This window comes from Botryllus schlosseri, chromosome 9 (assembly GCF_051294905.1).
Source record: "Botryllus schlosseri isolate E-star chromosome 9, Bs_hap1, whole genome shotgun sequence".
Classification (NCBI taxonomy): Eukaryota; Metazoa; Chordata; class Ascidiacea; order Stolidobranchia; family Styelidae; genus Botryllus; species Botryllus schlosseri.
The window spans coordinates 21,021,965-21,044,298 of NC_137244.1; the positions used below are offsets into that span (position 1 = coordinate 21,021,965).

General features: G+C 41.9%; 5 protein-coding genes across 5 annotated transcripts; 3 read left to right on the forward strand and 2 right to left on the reverse strand.

Annotated features, from left to right (window-relative positions):
• Positions 1 to 1,948: 1,948 nt before the first annotated feature.
• Positions 1,949 to 3,601, forward strand: LOC145446420 (protein mono-ADP-ribosyltransferase PARP16-like). Its single transcript, XM_080324708.1, has 4 exons — positions 1,949 to 2,439; positions 2,508 to 2,645; positions 2,705 to 2,902; positions 2,992 to 3,601. Exons 1-4 carry the CDS (start codon positions 2,305 to 2,307, stop codon positions 3,460 to 3,462), a joined length of 942 nt encoding a protein of 313 aa, XP_080180834.1. The 5' UTR covers positions 1,949 to 2,304; the 3' UTR covers positions 3,463 to 3,601.
• On the reverse strand, positions 3,451 to 4,504 carry LOC145446424 (INO80 complex subunit E-like). The gene is made up of 5 exons (XM_080324712.1): positions 4,372 to 4,504; positions 4,129 to 4,304; positions 4,006 to 4,066; positions 3,823 to 3,862; positions 3,451 to 3,752 (listed from the first exon to the last, which is right to left on the reverse strand). Exons 1-5 carry the CDS (start codon positions 4,426 to 4,428, stop codon positions 3,658 to 3,660), a joined length of 429 nt encoding a protein of 142 aa, XP_080180838.1. The 5' UTR covers positions 4,429 to 4,504; the 3' UTR covers positions 3,451 to 3,657.
• Positions 4,482 to 5,728, reverse strand: LOC145446423 (28 kDa heat- and acid-stable phosphoprotein-like). Its single transcript, XM_080324711.1, has one exon. It carries the CDS (start codon positions 5,655 to 5,657, stop codon positions 5,169 to 5,171), a length of 489 nt encoding a protein of 162 aa, XP_080180837.1. The 5' UTR covers positions 5,658 to 5,728; the 3' UTR covers positions 4,482 to 5,168.
• Positions 5,729 to 9,770: 4,042 nt separating this feature from the next.
• On the forward strand, positions 9,771 to 11,365 carry LOC145446319 (N-acetyltransferase ESCO2-like). Its single transcript, XM_080324578.1, has one exon. It carries the CDS (start codon positions 9,842 to 9,844, stop codon positions 11,273 to 11,275), a length of 1,434 nt encoding a protein of 477 aa, XP_080180704.1. The 5' UTR covers positions 9,771 to 9,841; the 3' UTR covers positions 11,276 to 11,365.
• LOC145446318 (condensin-2 complex subunit D3-L-like) lies at positions 11,340 to 21,661 on the forward strand. The gene is made up of 9 exons (XM_080324577.1): positions 11,340 to 14,168; positions 15,017 to 15,221; positions 15,511 to 15,774; positions 17,118 to 17,325; positions 17,390 to 17,503; positions 18,330 to 18,452; positions 18,511 to 18,605; positions 19,577 to 19,852; positions 21,436 to 21,661. Exons 1-9 carry the CDS (start codon positions 11,414 to 11,416, stop codon positions 21,545 to 21,547), a joined length of 4,152 nt encoding a protein of 1,383 aa, XP_080180703.1. The 5' UTR covers positions 11,340 to 11,413; the 3' UTR covers positions 21,548 to 21,661.
• Positions 21,662 to 22,334: the final 673 nt, after the last annotated feature.

Sequence of the window (22,334 nt, forward strand, 5' to 3'; positions counted from 1 at the left end):
GGGACCAAATACATTCTGTGGACCCAGTTCTACCCTTACAAGTCAAGGAAAGGCTGGTGTGTGCTCGCTTTTAGCGAAGCGCATAGAAAAAGTATCAACAGCGCCACGCATCTCTGGAGCCCTACGCAACAAGCGGGCTAAGGCAATCGATATCATAATAATCTGACATATCCAATGTAGACTACTTAGAGTTAGACGTAGCCTACACATCTCTATCAGCTGAAGGATATTCCGCGAAAATTGGTAGGGCCCTAAGACAGTCTGTGGACCCAGTTCTACCCTTACAAGTCAAGGAAAGGCTGGTGTGTGCTCGCTTGTACCGAAACGCATAGAAGAAGTATCAACAGCGCAGCGTTTCTCTGTGGCGCGGTTACACATTGCTATTGCCGCGGCGTCAGCTGATCCCACTCTCGCCGCTCGGCCGCATCCTTGCTCTTGAGCTAGTCTCGCCAGACATCATTGTTGCGTCACACTGCCAATCTACTCGACAATGAATAATTTGGGGCTGATTGTGGGGGTTCCAGGGCCGCGAGCGGAATAAAATTTATATTTTCGTAATCAGTGCAGAGTCTGCTTTCGATTGATACCCGATTCATCAAATTTAATGCTCGGCAAGCCGGTCAAAAATCACCGTCAAATTGCCTGTAGCCAAATGGAAACTGTGACGTGATACAATTTCATTGAACCGTGCGATTTGCTTGTGTCGACACCATATAGGACACTATGATTTAACCGTGCATTTTGCCTAGAGCAATAATACATTCGCCTAGTTTTTATATAACGTAATTAGTCATTGGTTGTGAAATTCTTGAGCGACGTCAATTTCGTACGTCACACATTTTGTTTTCGACTGGTTCCGGGATTGCCTGTTTCGCGCCCACGTCAAGAATGTCATATTCTCACTTTGATATCTTTTTTTTTTCTTGTTATGACCACCGTGCGTCTTATTTGAATACATGATTCACTTGTATCCGAATTCCAATACTATACGGTGAATAACTAACAAGCTTATACATGGATCAAATATCATAATCACCCATAATCATCCTATAACGGTACTTTCTGCATTTGATCCATGCGATACAATGAATAGACAGGAAGATGTCGAAGCGACTTGGATTTGTCTATGGAATCAGACACCCACCTTGGCCTAGGCGATGCAAAGAGGAGGCATGCACACTGAATGAAAGTAAAGAAGGCAGTATAGAAAAAGAATGCGACAAGAATAGGGCGGCATGTCATGGGGAGCGAGATCGATAGGTCAGTCGTGGTCCGGTAATCTTGAGGATAGACTGTATCTACCGGCTTACTGCAGAAAAATATTATCGATCAATAGTCGCTCTGATTCGAAAAACATTAATTATAATCTGACCGCCGTAATATAGGCTACGGTACCTTCTATTTAGCTCCATTGTTCTTGCGAGTTCAAAAAACAAAGCTATACCTGCTCTGCTCTCAAGCCACGTCCTGTGCTCACACTATGTTTTATTTTTTTTAGTTTTTTTAAATTAAATTACTTTAACTTGGAAATTCATCACTGCTCACCTGATATATCAGGCAAAAAGGCCAGCGATTCCAATCAGGAGAATAGGGTTTCCATATTTTGGAGAGGAGGACACTTATATACCAAATCGGAAAAGTTAGTCGATCATCAAAAATTTGGCGAGTTGACTAAAAAGAAAAGGTCATCACTTTCGTTTGACTCCCGATTTACTCACTGTTTACTTGAATTTAGTGGTGTTGGCCAAAAAAAGGTCGTCAATCACTTTCGATCAAACCAGGGGTTGCCAACAAGGAAATGGCATCCTCGGAGGACATTTTCAAAAACCTTAGAAAGGGGGACGTATGGTAACCCTACCACTGTAATGACTCCAATTTTACACGATGCTTTGTTGATATCATTTTTTGTATATTTTATCAGTTTAATCTAAAGTTAAGGGGCTGACAACTTCTGTAGTAAGATGCTCCTGGCAGGCATGTAGCAGGACGAGAGAAAAGGGAGGTGAAACAAAACTGGCAAGAGGGGGATATTTTCAAAACATTGTTCAAAATTCTAATAGTTTCATCGATGTAGAAAAGCCAACCCAACACGGATCTGATGATCTTGCTTTATAAACGACGTAAAAAAGATGAAGAGTTCCTTGCTCACTACTCGCCACTATTATTTGTATTAGAGCTTTGGAAATTATGTAACAAATATTTGTTGCTCTCTACAGGTTATGATTTCACTTCGACCACGGTTGAATAATTGTAGTGATTTTGCATGACAATAGCAACCAATGACTGCATGAATTGATCGTGATTATGGATTTACCATCTGCCGATCTGATGTGGAGCTTTTTTGTGGCTGCAGTCAACAGCTATCGCAGAGACATGGTTACCCGACCATTTCCATCAGATTTCATAGACAAATCCGGAGAGAAGAACTTTGATAAGCTAGTATGATAAATATGTTATCATGACTGCATTTCAGAAGTAACACGTCAAAATATCTTCTTTGTATTTAGAAAGAAACGACAGACAGATGCCCAACACTAACTGACGTCAATCGAAATTCCCACAAATGCGATAGTAGTCTGATGGAGCTGATGAAGTTGGTGTTAAATCCTCGCTCATACACATTGAAAAGAATTAATATGGAAGAGGTTTTATCAGTTATAATAACAGTATTACTGAATCTGCTGATACCATTTAATTTTTACAGCTCAGAGAAATGCATTTTGAACTTCTAGACAACAATGCAAACCCTGACTTTGCTTTTGAAGTCGTGCATTCTCAAATAAACGATGAGAAATTCAGATGCTTGAAAGGCACATCCAAGTCTATTTTTGCATTTCATGGCAGCAAATTAGAAAATTTCTATTCTATTCTCAACTGTGGACTGATAAGTAACTTGAATAAGGTTAGTCGTAGTCATAATAAAAGTGAACATTTCATCTCTTGATGAAGCGTACATTCAATAACACCAAAAATTGATCAATTATATTACAGGTGTCACTGTATGGAGAGGGCATATACTTATCAAATGATCTGCGGATCGTACTTCACTACAGTCCATCGGGTGTTGGTTGGCGTAACAGCATATTTGGAAGCTCATTGTCATGTGTTGCACTGTGCGAAATGATCGATCACCCGGATGTCAAGTGCAATACAAAGTCTCTGTCAGGCGAAGACGGAGCGTGCAACTCTCAATCAACCACACAGAATAGTTCCATAAGCCGACGCGCCAAGATACCAGGAAGCGAAGGAGGTGAAATACCAGAAAAGTACTTTGTAGTACGAAACGATGATTTAGTGAGGATAAATTATCTTCTACTTTACTGCCCGCAATCAAACGTAAGCCTCGCGAGTAGAATCACAAAAAATTTTGTTTCACGTCATAAGTTTCTTATAGTTATGCTATGTTATTCCATGATTTTGATTATTGCCGGTGTTGCCAACTCAAAATGGTTCAAGAATTGATTTTATTGCTCGCGTAACAATCTTTACAAGTAGCAATTATTGACTATTCATTTGAACCGACTGATAGCAAAGTCTCACTGTGCACATTTAGTGCTAATGCATGTCAATGCGTATATCAAATACACAATGTACTGTAAGAGTGATGAGTGAACACATTTTAGCAATTCTTACAGGATCACACAGGAAATATACGATCTAAATGCTCTCTTGTCCTACAGATAGCAACATAGCGCTCTCATCAACTTCTTGCTTCACTACTACTTCCGAGGGCTTATCTTCGAGTACTGACACTGAAACAGTTTGGAAACGGATTACGATTACATAACCATGAATTATTGTGTTATATTATCGAACACTAACCATCTGGTTCACTTTTGATGGCAGTAACTGTTTTCACATCCTGAGAACATAAAAATTGAAATTGTAAGACAAAGTGCAAATTTACCATCATTTCCAAATCTACAATAATACCATAGGCTATGACTTTCCTATGCAGGAGAGACAAAGAGGTCTGCCAAAATCAGAATGAAAATCCCAGCTTACCGCGACTTCTGCTTTCACTGGTGGTAAAACAGTATTCTCCACTGACACGCTTGGCTTTTTTCTGAACGAGTTATCGGATTAACCAATTTAGAACTGGAGATCAATTCAAGCAAGATATCGTACTTCAGCGGTGGCTCGGTTTCGTTATCTGACGACAGCGTTGCATCGGAGTCATTGGATGAGTCCCCAGAGATATTTTCGTAAAGTAGCAAACGGTCCAACAGGAAGGACTTATCTCTTGAGACTCTTATCAGCTTCAGTTGGGCTTTCTCAAGTTCGTTTTGAAAGCTTTCTTGTTCCTGTAACCTCGCAATGTAACAGGTGATTTTAACCTATCACAGGCGATGATTCAAATGCATTACTTACGTATAGCAAAGTCTTAAGCTTCCTTTTCAGATTATTATACTTGGTATGGTAATCCATTTAAAATCATGCTAAGCAACATCAGTGCCAAGTCCTCGTTATAACGAAAACCATTCTAGGATGAAATTTTGTAGTACATAAGAGTCTTGCGCTCAACTTTTGAAAACTGACTTTCAAACTACACAATAATTTGTATGAGTATATATAAATCTTGATACTGCCGAATTCCAACAAAAATCCGGCACAAGGTCAAGATAAGTCGAAAGTTAGACAGTCCTGAGACAGTGGCCTATTTCATTCGCATATTCTTTAACGTACCAAATTTATCCTGGATGACCCATTAATCATCATTAGTAATTGAAACGTAGCCTTGAAAATTGCCGTAAAATGTCACTGCATGAATGGAATTAACTGAACGTAAAATTCAATGACATACAGAAAATAAATTATCAAGCAGCATAAATGATGGAATTTGACAATGCTTACATATTTCAACTGTTTCATTTAAGATGGGCACAAAAACAATATTAATGTCCTATATTGCCTGTTATGGTCTGTACTCTACACACAAAAACCCGATGAGCAACCCTATATTCATTTCACTGAAAACCTCAGCCTCGTCTAGAATTGACAGTATAAGATTTGAAATTCACTTCAAAATTTGGAACACTGTATGCAGCATATCTTGCAACCAAACACAAATTCCACCAGAGAAAAAGAACAAGTCTCTGCAGTCCCATTCAACCATCCACACCAAGACCGACGGCATATATATTACTAGGGATACCTTGAAGTGTCATTCAAGGCCGCGACCGTTTCCCTGAAGCCTTGATGGCATTGAGACTTTGCGTTTTCTGTTTGGCTTGCGCCTCCTCTTTAGCCTTCTTCTCTTCCTCTCTCTTTTTAGCCGCTTCTTCTCTCTGTTTTCGCACAATGGCTAGCCGGGCAAGATCAGACCTTGCTTCTTCAGTTTTCCCTTCACGATGTAATTGTTCGTACCTCCTCTGAGCTTCTTGCTTTGCAATTTCCTCTCTTTGTCGGCGAGATAGCTCAGTGGGAGCGGCTTGAGGGATTTCGTCGAGCTGTGATATCTTTTTTGTCTTCTGCTGGACTCTGTTTGGATTGTTGATGTCTGCGTTGGAACTTTCGTCTTCTGACGATGATTCTTCTTCTGAGGACTCTTGCTTTCTTCGATCCTGGTCTTTCTTTCTTTGAGCTTCGAGCTCGTCTACGCTGGTGAATTGGCGCATTCTGCCTTTATGAGACTTTCTTCCTCCCCCACGAGGCATTCTTGTTTCAATGAATACTAAAATACGACAAATTAAATCTGGTCACTGAGAAGAATATGGATATTTGGAATTACGGCATATAATAGGCCTACATATTATTGAACACCGGACTACACTGATTGTTTTTGACTGTAAATTGTTGGTGACAAAAGGGTCTCTTTTACACCGAATAAGGGTAGAATTGAACGGAAAATGTCAGGGTTGTTACCAAGTCACAAGGCTCCGAGTCACAAGTCAATCTCACTTTTATAGTTTTGCCTCGAGTCAAGTCGAGTCATTTCAATTCACCACCGAGTCAAGTCCGAGTCCAAGTCAGCGAGAAGAGGGTCGAGTCCAAGTCATGGAATTATAACTCGAGTCCGAGTCCAAGTCATTGTGTTGACTGCTCAGTTTCCAGTTGAAGTCTTGGAAAACCCACTTTTTATAACTCTGTTTGGTGATATCGAATGGTTCGCATTTATAATATAACAATTTTCCTCACTTTTGGCAGTTTCTGGTCGCATTTTCAAGTACCAGTACCAACAGACGAAATCCCAATAGCGTGTTGACTTCGGAATTACAATGAAGTGTCGGTCATGGCCGTCTGAGTCTCGAGTCAATGACTCGAGTCCAAGTCGAGTCAATACACAGATTGACTCAAGTCGAGTCATTTCCGTATTTTGAAAAAATGACTCGAGTCATCAAAAATTCGCGACTCGAGTCATTACAACTGTCCTGGAAATTGTGTGCGACGTTACCACCAATCCTACCCTATTGAACAGAACGATTGGACATGCACAATAGTGCCTCAGCTCAGCGATTTTCTCAAATGTCATAATCACAAAATTTGCGTATGATGACAAAAGGTTCTAGCCAAAATTGGATTGACACATAAATAGAAACTGTATTAGTATGGAATGTATATAACTTATAATTAGCCACAAGTAAATCATGGTAAACGGATACACGCAACAGATTACAGACATTCAGTTTACCAGGAAAGGAAGTCTTCTACTGTAAGTGGTGTGTACGCTAGGTTCCCGTGCAACCACTGACACTTGTAACTGTTGGACGACACCAACTCAAGTACAAGTTTAATTACAGATTACCAACAAATGCTAGTAACGTAATTCCTAAAATCCATAGAATGCAAATGCTAATCGAAATCCACGATTAAGGGGCCCGATTACGGGGTGTTTTGCGTTGCGTACGTATCAGAAGTATCGAATTTGTTGAAAATACACAATGCCCACACTAGACTAGATTTGAAATTGTATTAGGCGATTTAGATGAAAAAAACTTTATGAATTACAAATCAATGACATTAAAGATTTTCTTTTTCAGTGATAATATTTCTATATCACGATAATACAGGAATTAGTCGAAACTGTCAAGTTCATATCTTGCGCCTTTTTCGATAATGAGGTAATAATCGTAATAATAGCTGCATGGTGTAATGAGTCAACTATAGATAACTAACCTACGGATAGATGGGCAAGACGAGAGTCACGGTCGAGTGATGCGACAACGGCAGATCTGTTGTCGCTTCATAGCATGAAACGGGAGCGTAATTGCTAATCCCATAGATGACGACCCGAGCGCTCAAATTAAATAAAGTTGATCTTATTTGAAAGCTATTGTCGCGCTGATTCTGATAATATACATTAAATTTTCACCAAGGCAATGGAACCACCCCGAAATAGCCTTCAAAATATGAAAATCGGCATTGTTCTGAAACAATTGCAACGGCGCAGCACAATGACCATAACAACGGTCCGTGCGTGGTTGCGATTGTTTAGAACAATGCCGATTTTCATATTTTGAAGGCTATTTCGGGGTGGTTCCATTGCCTTGATGAAAATTTAATGTATGTTATCAGAATCAGCGCGACTGTAGCTTTCAAATAAGATCAACTTTATTTAATTTGAGCGCTCGGGTCGTCATCTATGGGATTAGCAATTACGCTCCCGTTTCATGCTATGAAGCGACAACAAATCTGCCGTTGTCGCATCACTCGACCGTGACTCTCGTCTTGCCCATCTATCCGTAGGTTAGTTATCTATAAGTCAACAACTCAACATGCATCCTTTGACTATAGCTAACTAACCTCCGTAGGTTAGTAATCTATATTTTAACACGTCCTTTCGCATTTTAGGCCAAGGTGGGAGCTGATTTTACTTTCTTTCTTTCCACTGTATTGCAATTCTTGTTGTAGAATATTGAATTGGCAATATTCATTATGATGATTACGAAGGCACTTTAGAGGCTGTAACGACCAACAGCCTCTACAACGGCACCGATTATTGTTCAATGATTATTATGCAAGTTTCAATGCTCCACCAACGGCAGAGATGAATATGGATTTGGATTTAGATTAGAAGATTTTGACTAGATTCGCACCGGATTCAGGCATACGAAAAAGAAACGAATATTATGGATTTGCAAATAGTCAGGAAATTTCTGAAAATATTTTATTTTCAACAACTTTAAACAAATGTCAGCCATTTTGGTCATGGTTTGGACATGATATAACGACTTTTGCATTTGGATATTGGTTTGGACATGGATAAAATAATCCGGAACAGGATTTGGATTTCTCATCTCTGAACAGCGCGGGAAATGCACCAAATACGAAGTCAACAACAGTGGCAAAAAAGTACTGAAGAACAGTGTAGTTGTAGGTTGGCCTAACTCAGTAAATGCCTGGGCTTAGAGACCGCGGATGCTGGATGCATGGCTAGTTAAAGACCGTTACAGCTTCATTAGTCAAAAACAGTATTGGGTTTACTTAGGCACATTTTTAACGACTTTAATCGAGTGAGTCGCTCCCGTAAAAAATGACTCGACTATATGACTTAGCTTTGTGTGTCTTGGCGGATGTGACGAAAATACACAAACCTACACATACCCCGAATGCCATTATCATAATGATACTTTTAAAAGTGGAATACTACATTTCGAGTGAAGCCAGGCAGTATAAAACCCGTATACGGTACCGTATGCAAATGCATCTCGGTTCATTTTTTGAAATATATCCTGCGTGATGAGAGCTTGTCTGCATGGAATAATTAGGTGATTGAACGGAAATTTCGGCACTTCTTCAATTTTAGGTAGACATATAAAAGTGTTCACCATGATCACCAATGAATGTTTCCAATGAACACGAACAAAAATTTATAAGCGTCAGAATAAATTGTGTTTTTTGTGTTTTTGGAGATACGGATATTAGGGTTGGTGTGGAGGGTCTGAGGGTCGGGGAAAGAGGGATATTAGGGCTGGCGGAAAGCGGGATCGGAGGTGGGTTAGGGTCAAAGTTGGGGTATGGTATTCCAAGATTAGGGTTGGGGAAAGGGGGATATTAGGGTTGGGGGAAAGGGGGATTGGAGGTGGGTTAGATATCATGTCCCTCACCCCAACTCTAATATCCCCCTCTCCCCCAACCGTAATCTTGGGATACCCTAACCCACCTCCAATCCCCCTTTCCCCAACCCTAATATCCCCTTTCCCCCAACCCTGACCCTAATATCCATCAAACCTAATCTTGGGATACCCGGGCCTAACCCCAACTTTGACCCTAATCCACCTACAATCCCCCTTTCCGGCAACCCTAATATCCCCCTTTCCCCCAACCCTAATATCCCCCCTCCCACAACCCTAATATCCCCCTTTCCCCCAACCCTAATATCCCCCCTTCCCTAACCCTAATATCCCCCAACCCTAATCTTGGGATACCCTAACCCCAACTTTGAACCTAACCCACCTCCAATCTCCCTTTCCCCCAACCGTAATATCCCCCCTCCCACAACCCTAATTTCCCTCAACCCTAACATCCCCCTCCTCAACCCTAATATCCCCCTTCCCCCAGTCCTGATACCCCCAACCCTACCCTAATATTTGTCTCTCCAAAGGCACAAAAAACAACAATTTATTTTGACGATTATAATATTTTGTTTGTGTTCATGGGAAACATTTATTGGTGATCATGGTGAACACTTTTCGATGTCTACCTACTATCGAAGAAGTGCCGAAATTTCTGCGTGACGTTGCCACCAATTCCACTCTGGCCAACCGGTATCCCCTTAAATCCCGTATATTTGCGATTCTCCTGTCCTGGCTTTCCACTTCTACGCTTTAGTCTTTGCGTCCGATCATTACCTTTGTTAACATTTGTTCATTTTCGAACAGTACTCACAACAGTAGACGCCATGAAGTCTGGACTCAAGACCAAAAGCTTCTATTCAAGTCCAACGGCTCATGCGCAATACTTGTCCCCAGTAGCCCGCAAAGCAATGCGTGAGATGAAGAGTACAAATCAGTTGATTGATAGTTCTTCACCCCCGATGAAGAATCTTAACAAAAGTACAATGAAAAAGGGGGTGGGAACGAAGAAATTGAAAAAAAGATTGTCTACATCAAAGTGCAAGCCTTTTTCGGCACTACCGAATTCTGATTGTAAAGTAACAAAAAAGACTGATCACTCGCGTGGACCTACCTACAGCTGGGCGCCAAAATCATTGTCGCAGAGGCATTGGAAGCAGTACTATAAATTCAGAAGAAGCTTACCTGAGGACAAGCTAACTATTACCCACCAGTGCTTGCTAGATACGGCTATAGAAAAAAACATTGATCAAGAAAATACACCTCCCCCTAAAACTATGGTGAATGCTTGTCAGTCTCAACTTATGGATGTGACGTCTCTGGAAAACAAATCATGCTCTACTAGCAATTCGCCTTCTCAATCTAAAGTGCAGATTTCCAGCATTCAGAGCGAATTACCTACTGCAACCAATCACAAAATTCAAATGACAGACGAAAACTTGCCCCCCCTGAAAGAATACCGGGAGATATCTAAATTGTATCCGATTTTTTCTAAAAAAAGTCCAAAGGCAGCTAACAAGAGTGTTAAGAAATCTCCGAGATCTTCTGCAAAAAAATCCTCTGGTGTGGGAGAGTCCGGGAAACAGTACATAATCGACGCTGGTCAAAAGCGATTCGGCGCTACCCAATGTTCTGTCTGTGGCATGGTTTTCTCTGCTAACCATCCGGCCGACGAAGAGGACCATAACAGATACCACAAAAAATTCCTCGGCATCATCAAGTTCCCAGGTTGGAAGAACGAAAGAGTAATTGCATCTTTCATGGACGGAAGAATCCTGAAAGTGACTTCGAGCGATCCGCAATATGCTGTGAAAAAAGTAACGGACATGCTCGGCGTCGTCGATGTGGACCTGGGATTTCAAACTCCGAACACTGGCTTTTCTTCGTCAAAAGTAGCTTATCTTTTCATTTCCGACGAGGAAATTATTGCCGGATGTGTCATAGCTGAAAAAATAGAACAAGCTTACAGACTAATGTCTGCCGATGATGGAACAAACATTGGCATGTACGGTGATAAGTTGTACTGTACTGACACTACCCCTGTGTGTAGCGTCTGCGGTATATCTCGAATATGGACGTATGCGCCGATGCGGAAGAAAAAAATTGCAACTCGCATGGTGAACGCCGTTCGGGCGTCTTTTGTGATGGGAATGGATCTATCGCTTGCGCAGGTCGCTTTTTCCGACCCGACGCCAGATGGACGCTGTTTTGCTTTGAATTATTTTGGCACAAGCAACGTGTTGGTGTACAATTTGCTGTAGTTTGATTATTTGCCGCTTGTTTGTTTGCTGCCACTATGTGAATGCGCTAATGCTTTGTTTCTTTATCAATTTTTATCATTTCATTACAGACCCCATCCTATTATTTAGTAATTAGTATTACAACCGAAGTGCTTTGCAATGGGAACGGAATTGATAATCACAGCGTTTCAATCGTTGGGCTTGGAAGACTTGGACGCAGATTGGATCGAAGCGATGGAATCATCGGAGTTTACGGAGGAACCAGACGTGGATCTTTCTCTACCGACATCGCTCGCAAACAACCTACAAGAATGCAACGATGCACTTCGTTCGTATCTGAAGAACGTTTCGTCATCGGCAGACGTAAGGTCTTCGTTACTCCACGACCTTTCGCAAGTCGGCATAAACTGCAAAAACATTAAATGCTGGTTATATTATCTTTTCCACAACGGCTTGAAATTGTCTGCAAACTTTGAGCAGAAACTTTTCTCGATTCAAGCTGCCGGCTTCTATTTTTTACTGCTGAGAATACCCGGAATGAACTCGTCCGATCTTCATCAGCCCATTATCTTCGAAAAGTCTGTCGATTCGCTTTTGATTACAACAGAACTCAAGTCGGGAAGTCCCAGTGACACGACGCCGAGAAAACGTAGAGGTAATGAGGGTAATCCAGCACGTAAGCGTAAGAAAAAGGCGTCTAATAGAAATGCGGATGCAAATGACGAAAGCGTGTTGGATGATTCGATCATGGTGATATCCCCCGAAAATGTGTCATGTCTTGTGGACAGTTTAGTACTAGCTTTGCGTGATTTTTGCTTGTACTTGGCCAGTGTTTCGCTACGATCTAACGAAATGGCCGTGAAACAAGTGATTAAATCGCTGGTGAAACTAGCTATCCACTTTCAAACCAATTGCCCGTTGTCTATCATAGATTTCCCGTCATTCAAAGCTGATGGATCCAGCGCCTATAACTTATCTATGGCGTATCAGCTCGTTGTGTATGCTCTGTTTCTGATGGTATCGGTCAAGCACGGGGATCTCGACCATGTGGCGTTGATCTTGTTTCGATTCACACTGCAGATTTTGATAATGAAAAATGCTACGGGTTCGTCATCGGTTCCACGCGCTTATTATCAAAACGCTGAGATTTTTCGAAGGCTTGTCTGTCACTTGTTTGACGTTCACGGCAGTGCCGTTGAGCATGGTATCTCTGTGTTAACACAAAATATGATTGCTCAATGTCCCGATCGAGTCGAATACCGCAACCATTGTGCGGTTGTGGTGGCTTGCATTCTGAATTACATGCCGCTGAAATGGTTCGCCGAATTCTGCGACTGGCTGCAACGCGTCTCTGTACACGTCAAGATAACTTACAGAAGTAATGCGGTAGCGGTCGTATCTAAACTTTTGTGTCAATCTGAGCGTAGGTCGACACAAGGTTGCGAAGGGCAATCATTTGATTCCGCGAAGCATGGATTTCTACTTGAGATAGTGGTGGCGAGGTTAATGGATGTGGCACCATCTGTGCGCAGCCGGTCTTTGGCTGCACTTGTGGAAATCATGGAATCAGGCGTTGTATCCCCATCGGTTTTAGGCTCTGTCACTAGCGGTCAAAATAAAGATTCGGAAAGACTTACCCCTGTTGCAATCGGTTCTGTCAGCGAAGGCATCGCTACCCCGCCGACGTTACATTCTGTGCCCGCTTCTATGATCAATCAAAGCGAGAATGCGTTGAATCAAACGTCCTTGATGCACCTTCTCAAGAAGTGCACGCTCGAAATGAAGTCCATGGTTCGGAAAACAGCAGTACACGCCGTTCAGATGGCTGTTAATTATGGATTTGTAGCTCCTAATGCTGAAAGTTTGGACGTTATTTCAGTGAGGTGTCGAGATCCGTCAGTTGCCGTGAGGAAATTTGCGGTAGGGAGTATCACGTCAGTGCTTTTGCATCACTCGAATTCACCAGAGGCGGTGTTGGCTTGGTCTAAAGGTGTTTTGCCCGCTTTGCTAGATGGCGAGAATTCAGTGCAGGAAAAAGCATTACAACTAGTTCAAGAATTGATAATCGATAACATATCTGCGGCTGGCGATAAGAAGGAACTCGCTTGGAAACTGATGGGATTTATATCTTCAGCTGAAGGTGATTCTTCGAGGACATACTTCAAAATGGCATGTAAGCTTCTGAAGCGTCAATCGAAACTGGGCGCGTTGTCGATGAATCAGATCATTGACAAACTGTCTGATACCGAGTATTCTGCTGCGGCTTGGTCTTTCCTACAGATATACACGTTGTATCACTGCGACAAGAAGGCTTCGGATAAGGTCTTCAAAGTATGGTCGGAGGAACTGAAGAAAGAGAAGCCTCTCATTGTTCACATCAACGCAGTCTTGGTAATTGGACAAGTATGCAAGTCTTTGTCGGAGGAGTTTCAGAAACAGGCGCTCAACGCGTGTTGCGGATGGTTGAAAAACCAAAAATGCCCGGTGCAGCTTGTAGCGTATCTCGTCCAGACGATACTGAATCTTATTGAAGCGATGCATCGAGATAAATCCTCCTCAGACGAATGGCCTCGACCTCTCATGCACTGGGGAGAAGTTACTTTGAAACAAGTCGACGAATTCCTTTATAAGTTTGTGATCTTGAACGCGGACAACGATGCCGTGGTTAATAAACAATCACTGATTCATCAGCTGCATGTGGCAGGCAATGTGGGTATGCATTGCACCGAGAAAGTTCCAAAACGTCTGCTTCTGACGATGCAAGCGCTGCTCACTAGTACGGAGTGTCTGACGGAGATACCGCGTAATCCGGAACAATCGTCGCAGGACATGCCGCAATCGCAACCTTTGTCGCAGTTCGTGCAGGGTGGCGGGGTGCCTGCTAATGTCCGGGCACATGCTCTCATTAATTTGGGTGAGTTTATTATTTAAAGGTTGGTGTAATACTCCCTACGGACATCGGTGTATTAGTAGGTAATTTAGGCGCACATTTCTAGTATCTCTGCCTGTGGTTTGCTGATATTAGTTGATAACACCACGTTTAAGTTCTCGTTTTTGAAATGTTTTTCCATCAATCTGGATTTTTAATGTGATGTCACCAAGTTTGAAATCGAATATGCAAGGCAAGCAATTACCTTGGATCCTGTTGCACGTGCGTTCATGGATGCAAATGCATGAATTACTGTTTGTCGTTACAAGGTCTGGGCAAAATTGAGTGACTGCAATCCCAGTCATCCCATTATGAGTCAAGTATTGTGTTTCTTGTTCAGTTTTCGAGCATCATCCATTATGATCTCATACACAGAAATCTGAAAAGCTGAAATATGCACCTTTTGCTCTTCCATAAATTAAATATTGCTATTTTATCTTCAAAAATAATTTGGGAATTTATTTTCAACTGTAAATGTGCCACAATGCATTGTGATGACTTGGCAGGTTGATCCCTACTTCAAATAAAATTGTTCTTTTCATGAACAACATGCCTATATCTCTTTGCCACATCTTTTGGATGTTGCGGTGTATCACAATTGACAATAATTCTAATCAATGTATGAATAATTGTCAGTCACAATAGGCGTATACGTTTGGTATTTGATAACATTGGCTCCCATCTCTTGACCCGAATCATTAAATTCAATAGGGTACTCGTACTAATCTTAGATTAATTATTGAGACCAGCCATAATGTTGATACTGAAAAAATGTGATGCCATTAATCGCTATTCCCTGTGATGAGAAACCGTATTGTATGTTTTCTTCGCAGGTAAAATATGCTTGAACAACGAGTCGTTGGCCAAAAAATGCGTTCACGCAATGGTTCGAGAACTGGACTCGAGCACGAACGAAATGCTGAAAATCAACGTACTCGCCGTGTTGACGGATCTTTGTGTGCAGCAAACTCAACTCGTGGACTCGCACATACCGGATATTGCGAATTGCCTGGGAGACGAGTCTGTTGCTGTGCGAAAGTAATGTTCCAATTCTTTTCTCTAATTTTTCTCTGTATTACCTTTTCTTCAGTTCCACTGGTCATGCTCATCGCACATAAGATTTGAGTCATTTTCTCTGTCGCAACACTATTCTGTGTTCCAAGTTTGCTACTTTGAATAACGGCACACAATTAGCGAATATAATAAGTAATTTTAGCACACTAGCACTTGCAACGCGAGTTCTCAAAATATTCACTTTTGTATATCTTAAGACCGAAATTATATAACTTCCATCAAATTTTTGTCTATCCGCCGCTTGTATTTTCAGGAATGCTCTGGTTTTAATCAGCGATCTTTTGAAAAAAGATTTCGTGAAATGGCGCGGCAGCCTCATCTACAAGTTCCTGGCTTTGCTATGCGATCCTAGCACCGAAATTCGAGATCTCGTGCGGTACAGTTTCACCAACCAAACGTTGCAACGAAACGCGGGAGACACATTCTTCAGGCATTTTGTGGAGGCGGTATTCTATCTAAATTCATATACGAAGCACAATACCTACAACCGATTTGCGAAGTCAGCGAGAGAAACCAGGTACCAGTAACGTTATAATAATATTTTGTATGAATTTCATACATTTTGATGCGTCTTGATGAACTTATTGTGCTACAGCAGTGGTTCTCAACCGGGGGTCCGCGAAGCATTTTCAGGGGGTCTGCGCAACCACTAAATTTGAAAAATGATTAATAACCTAGTTTGTAATTTTATAAATTAGGGAAAGCATGAGACAGTTTCGCTCCATACTTGCTAAACTTCAGGACTCACATCATTAGAATAGCCGTCTGATATATAATATCCTACCGTCGAAACTCATTTTAATTGCCAATAGCCTACTGAAATTCCTGAGTTTTTTTCCTAATCTCTCCCAATGAAGGGATTGAAACCTCGCCGCGGAATCCATTTTCTTCGGCGATATACATAACCACTATTCCAGAATAACTGCAAGATTAGATGCTACATTGAAATTGAAATGACTAGGCTGGACGTTATATTTCATTAAATACCCTGTTTCTAAATTTCAGTGCCATATATGTTGCGATCATAACCACAAGTGTCGTCTGAAGCGTTACGCGTTAATATTAGGCATATATACATTCGCCAGAACCTATCTTAGTGGAAATATTTCTGGCACTCGTTCATATCAAATCGAAGAGGGGGGGTTTTCAAGACAGTAAATACAGCTGCCAAATTCACTTCGAAAAATAAAAGCCTACCCAATTTCTACATAGTATGATATTTTCACGAAAAGTCATTTTATGACTTTCCCACAGTTGATATTTGCAAAACACATACGACAGTTGTACGATAATTGGACTAATTTTGAACGAAATCTTGGAGGGGGTCTGTGAAGGTCCAAAAGGGCTCCGCAAAGACAAAAGGTTGAGAACCACTGTTCTACAGTATGGCTCATTCAGTCATGTTATTTTACACATATTCTATTCATAGAGCCCTTATTGACACTGATATCAATACCAAATGTATTTGTAGACAGCAGCGAGTGTTTTTGTAGGCTATGTGGCTAAACGTTAGTGATTATTTGTAGTTTGAGTCGGGAATCCTACTTGGTAATATATTTGAGTGTCTGAATTTTTGCGTTTGTAGTGTTCGAAGTCAAGATCCCTTGACAACAACGTGTTCCATAAAATCAATAGCATCATCATTGGAAATCGGCAGTGGATGCGCTTTTTTGTTTATAGAAAAATTAAATATCAGGTGGTAGAATTGCAGCATCTATTCAAAATGAGGGCGAAGCGGTGGTCGGAATTCTTTTTCTAGTTGTTAATTGACTGGAATGGAATTCAATTTCCAATTGCGACCAACCGGCTTACGGTTTGCGACTATGACTATTGCTCTACTAACAACGGCACATGATGCAGATCGTTTAATTTCTCTGGGCCTGAGCGTATCGCTGACAGAACCGCCATTTACAATTATATGCTGGAGCAAATGGATGATGGGCATAGAATAAAGCTGGTCGGCAAATTATGCACTGACGTTCTAGATGGCGTTGTGGACGGTGTCCTGCCGTTAAATGGTGACGCCGACCCGGTGCTTGCTGACGCTCTTTCCATTATTTCTAGTCAGGTACGTAGTGTGGCATGATAGCTGAGTTTAGTGGTATCTTATTTCAATGGAATTCTTTTTCCAGCAAATTAAGCTGCAGTGTATGAAACCTGTTGATGAAGAGCTAATCGAAGAAGGCATGCAAGACAACGCAGCGGCTACGGCTAGTAACGTTATTAAGCAGACCATAATATCGCAAGTACGTATCGATTCTCTCGATGCCAACAAGATATCGTGGTATGGCGCCCAGCTTCAATGGTATGTCGTGGGTTCAATCCCTCGCCGGGTGAGACCAAAGCCCTGATGATTACAACTGCCAACTGTGGCTTCCACCCTTTGCATTCGTCATTTCCGGGATAGGAAGGAGGGGTGGTGCAAAACTTAGATAGCTTTACAAGGCTGTATCTGTACCTTCCATGTGTAACGGCATATGCACATCATTCACTCATGGTATGCATAACGCATATGCACGGATCGCGTGTATGTATCTCATGAGTCGGTGTATATGCCGAACAAAACATCCAGGACAAAAATATAAAACGTCCTATTCCTGATGTCGGAGAATTTTTCTGCTATTTAGCAGGATGATTTTTGGTGTTTGGTACGGATTTTTTGTTCACCTGTTACAGTTTAGCAGTAAGTAGGAACGGGCATAAGAACGGTATGAGACATAAGAATGTTTGTTGTGAACTTGTGACTACTGCGAAAGGCACAGATTTACACGGCTAATATGATGATGCGATTCCAGGGTTAGGAATTTCAAACTGTATCTATGATTTTGTATTTGTGTATGCACAGTTGTACATATCGCACATGTTAACATCAAAGTGGGTCTGTAACGAAGTATGGTAATGTTTTTTTCCGAACTGTTCAACTAGGTTTTGCCTAATTGCACTATTCTCACTCAAACGTTTATGATTGATGACATTGCTTGTCTTTGCAATTGCTTGTAGGCTACCAACGCTGTCCGATAAAATATTCCGTCTCGTGTTTCGTGCAAGCGACTTTTCATTTTCGATTTCTAGGTCATAAAGCGGAATCTCGTCGAAAACATCATGCCGATTCTGATCGCTTTGAAAAACAAGCTGGTGAGCTGCAAAAGCCACGCTGTCAAGAACGTGATGCAGTGTATCAAAGAGATAATGAAGGTATTGATTACAACAAGCGTCGCTAATCGGGCGCACAACGACTTTGAAATCTTTCGAGGACTACAAAACGGAAGTTCAAGATCTTTTAGCGGCCGACAAGCAGTTGGCGACCGAAATAGAATTCGATTTGAAGCGATTTGAGAGCGAAGAAAGGTAACGGTTGGCTTCTGGATTTACAAAACTTCCAAAACGATATCGTAATAAACTAACTGTTGATGTTGCCAAATATTTTCCTCCGCGAGATTTTCTTCTGACTCTAATCAGGAGTAAGTGTCAGTAAGCGAGGTTAAACTAATTCACAATGGAGAAAGAATTTCGTCAATGCAATGTAGTAATGACGACTAAAAGGGCTTCCGAACTGTAGAACGCAGCACAGGTAATGGTAGAACCAAAGGTATTCGGTGATGAAGCACTTCTGCTATTTTGGAGTACTCAAGTAGGTTTTGCCTGCCTGCACTACTTGATCAAGTGGTTATGTTTTTAGAGTTCCGGTACCTCCATTTCTACTTGAGCAGTTTTTAGGCGCAATTACAATTTGTATCTTGATAAAGTAAAAAGTGTTTTAGAGTTTGCATCACTTATGCAATTGAAAATTTTTATGAAATAGCAAATGGATATTTATTTAAAAATGAGTGGTGTGACTAGTCATTTTGCATTGGTCACAAAGATACATCTTGCTGGAAATAGTTTTGACGCGGTTGAGCTAGCTCTACATGTAATTGTGGCACTTCTATTTGAATGGACATCAGGGGTCATTGAAGTAGTCATGTTCATCCTGAAGTAGAAGTAATGTCATAATTTTTTACCAGAGTACAAGTAAAAGTGGCGATTCAAGGTGAGTAAAATTGAGGAAATACTGCAGCCCCAGACTGTTGAAGTTAAAGTAGTTTATAATCACAACTAAGTAATTGACTCGCTGCGTAAGTGGTGCAAGTGGGCAGAACTTCGTTAATGACCACCTCTGGTAGCAAAGACGACTATTTTGACCAAAATACGCGAACTAGAACTATTTGCACAGCATAGGGATAGGGCGGCAGAGAATATATCATTTGTCACGATACCAACGTTAGTCGCAGAAAGCAGAGACGCCGGTTCACTTATTTTCCGTCTCTATTTGTTCTCAGCGAACGGGAAGGTGCCGACAAGGAACGCGTCGACGAAGCATCCGTGCGACGGTCGCTAGCTAGAAAAGACAACGTCACCCCGCAAAGTCGCACCCCCGGGTCACGGGACGCGCCGGCAAATCACAAAGCCAGGACGCCCGGGAAAGAAAACGTACCGCAACTGCTCCTGACTCCGGCCACGGGGGGACGCCGGCCTGGCCTCGGGATAGAAGCGATGTTGAACTCGGCGCGTAGGGCCATGGGCACCTTGAGAGTTCCTGGCTGCGACAAAGACAGGTAAAATGGCAGTTGGAAATCAGCCGACTTTCCAGAATTCGTAGAAGTCTCCCCGACGAATTTTCCGTTAATTATTTGTCATATAGTGCAGGTCTACTCAATTAACAAACCACGGTCCGAATGTTGACCTATTGAGTATTGTATGCGGACCTTATCTGTCTCGTTGTTTTGTTTTTATTAACGAAACCAAATCATTATCGTTGATATGGGTCTGGTCACCGCTTCGCATCTGTATTACCAGTGAAAACCTACACCACTTGTCTTCGGCTCGCTCTCCCCAATTAAGAGCCAAGATTAAAGAACTAGCAACAAATATCAATGCAGATTCTCCCACTAGCTGTAACTAATAGAACAAGAAATGCATTTTCTGAATTTCTTTTGGTAATACCGCTTTTGTATATAGTTTTACGCAGTGGTTTTTAACCTTTAGTGACCTGCGTAACACGCTTATCTGCAACCCCAAATTTATGCTGAATCGTAAAAAAAAGCTACCACAATTGACAACTAACTAAACAGAATGAAGAGAAAGAGGACGAAACAATTGAAAAGTAATTTTTTTTGTCCTCTGCATTCAGATACCAGTTGAAAAATGTGAGGTTTCATCTTGAAAATTGCCATCGTATTGTTCGGTCGAAACGCTACAGCGTGATACGGATTGCTTAATTTCAAATAATCTTATAAATATTGGAGGTGGATTCGGCATTACAGGAGGTCAGGGTTTAGATTTCGAACCTGTCCCGTGTACGCCATTGCACACGACGTACCCAGACAACAGTCGCAATTCGACTACTGATCGAGCCTAATTGCCTGCGACCAATGATGTCTAAGACGGCTTTATCATCTCAAATCATATGTATGAGTTGAATGTCTGTCTGACCTCCGTGGAACCCCTGAGACTGGCTCATGGAACCCCTAGTATTCAGTGAAACACCGTTCAAGAACCACAGTTCTTCCGGATTACATTTGTATGACTGGAAATTATTTTTTCTGAATTATGATGGACCTAAGCAAATTTTAACCTTTTTTTAACTATAACTTTGGTTGAAAGTAGTTAAGATCCCCGGTCTGGTGCAGTGGTTCCCACCTTTTTGTGGTCGCGTCCCAATTTCTGATTACAAAATCTTCAAGTAAAGTTGAACTTTGCGCTAACACGGTCACCCATGGGCTACGCATAAGCTTTCCAGTAGTTTGAAGGCCCGCGATCTGGTAATCGGTAACTGCGATGACCATACTTGGCAATGAAGCTTAATGTCGCGCACCACTGAACGATTGAAGGGATAAATTTTGTCAGTATCGCAATCTTCCAATATAGGTAATTACCAACCGAAATCTGAATTTTACTGCACTGGCTGAACTCCTGCCGCGCTGTTACTCTTTTGAAGGTCTTATTTTTATCCAATTTAATTCATTGAGAAACAATTTTTATTTTTGTGAAATCCTGCCCTAACAGAGTATGGTTTGATATAGCGAAATTGGTACCCATGTCTGGTGCAGATTATATATTCCTGAATGGCGTCGGTATACAATGGAATTTCCGCACAGGTACCGAATTCATTTTGAAGATAGTGTCATTTTTATTTCAGCAATGTCAGACGCGCGATATCAACGCCAGCCAAAGCAGGCTCGTTCAGTGACTTGACGTTCAACCTCAATGAAATCAGCGCCATCGCGAACACAGAGAGGCAATCCTCTTGAATTTCTTTCAGTATCACGTTATCAATGTTTCCTCAAAAGTTTATGAATCACTTTGTTCCTTATTCGATGTAGTGGCGTATTATTACATCATAAAGGCCAGCAGCTAGACATAAATGGTCTTTGCTCATAGTTACCACCCAAAGTTATGCAGGCAGGTATGTAGGAAGTATGAAGCAAAGTTATCGCAGTAGCGCCATAAAGTGTTCGCGTGGGTGTAGTAAGAAGCGTAAAGTCGAAGGTGACCCTGATCGTTTTGAGTTAGTGAATAAGTGCGCCAGACGGGCATACAGGAGGATGGGCAATATCGTGTATAAGACTGGCTCGACTACCGACAGAGGTACCAGTTGTACCGAAATACAAAGTGAGCAAGGCTCCTCCGAACTATGCGAATGCGACGGTGGTAAGGGACCGTTGCGAGGCGAGACTACATTGCTAATCGGCAAGGATAAAAACCGGGATACCGGCGAAACACATCCTCCGTCTCTCGAGGACTTGTCGACCGATTGCTGCGCGACCGCATCTTCAAGCGAGTCGTCAGGCGTAGCCTGCAAGTGCTGTACCGAAAATGTTGCCTTAAATCAGCCTAGTAATCCGCCTTCCGGCGACAAGGATGAGGTCTGTTGCTACGCTGTTGATAAAATAGCAGGCAGAGTTGGCGTGGGCTACCTCGAGGAAAGCGCGGGTACGAATTCCGACTACGTGGAGATTCCCGAAGAATCGAGTCAAAGCGCGACCAGTTCGAGCATAAGCGCTTTTTCCTCTTTGGGTGAGGCCGCCATCGCCGCCT

What these genes read in the sequence shown, in the direction of transcription:
- LOC145446420 (XM_080324708.1), top strand. Translation starts at nt 2,305, where the DNA reads ATGGATTTACCATCTGCCGATCTGATGTGGAGCTTTTTTGTGGCTGCA. An exon ending in AGAAGAACTTTGATAAGCTA is followed by an intron (nt 2,440 to 2,507) that starts GTATGATAAATA and finishes CTTTGTATTTAG; the next exon opens with AAAGAAACGACAGACAGATG. An exon ending in TGATAAGTAACTTGAATAAG is followed by an intron (nt 2,903 to 2,991) that starts GTTAGTCGTAGT and finishes ATTATATTACAG; the next exon opens with GTGTCACTGTATGGAGAGGG.
- LOC145446423 (XM_080324711.1), bottom strand. Translation starts at nt 5,657, where the DNA reads ATGCCTCGTGGGGGAGGAAGAAAGTCTCATAAAGGCAGAATGCGCCAA.
- LOC145446424 (XM_080324712.1), bottom strand. Translation starts at nt 4,428, where the DNA reads ATGGATTACCATACCAAGTATAATAATCTGAAAAGGAAGCTTAAGACT. An exon ending in AGCTTAAGACTTTGCTATAC is followed by an intron (nt 4,305 to 4,371) that starts GTAAGTAATGCA and finishes GCGAGGTTACAG; the next exon opens with GAACAAGAAAGCTTTCAAAA. An exon ending in CAGTGAAAGCAGAAGTCGCG is followed by an intron (nt 3,863 to 4,005) that starts GTAAGCTGGGAT and finishes TTATGTTCTCAG; the next exon opens with GATGTGAAAACAGTTACTGC.
- LOC145446318 (XM_080324577.1), top strand. Translation starts at nt 11,414, where the DNA reads ATGGGAACGGAATTGATAATCACAGCGTTTCAATCGTTGGGCTTGGAA. An exon ending in AGCAGACCATAATATCGCAA is followed by an intron (nt 17,504 to 18,329) that starts GTACGTATCGAT and finishes TTCGATTTCTAG; the next exon opens with GTCATAAAGCGGAATCTCGT. An exon ending in CGATTTGAGAGCGAAGAAAG is followed by an intron (nt 18,606 to 19,576) that starts GTAACGGTTGGC and finishes ATTTGTTCTCAG; the next exon opens with CGAACGGGAAGGTGCCGACA.
- LOC145446319 (XM_080324578.1), top strand. Translation starts at nt 9,842, where the DNA reads ATGAAGTCTGGACTCAAGACCAAAAGCTTCTATTCAAGTCCAACGGCT.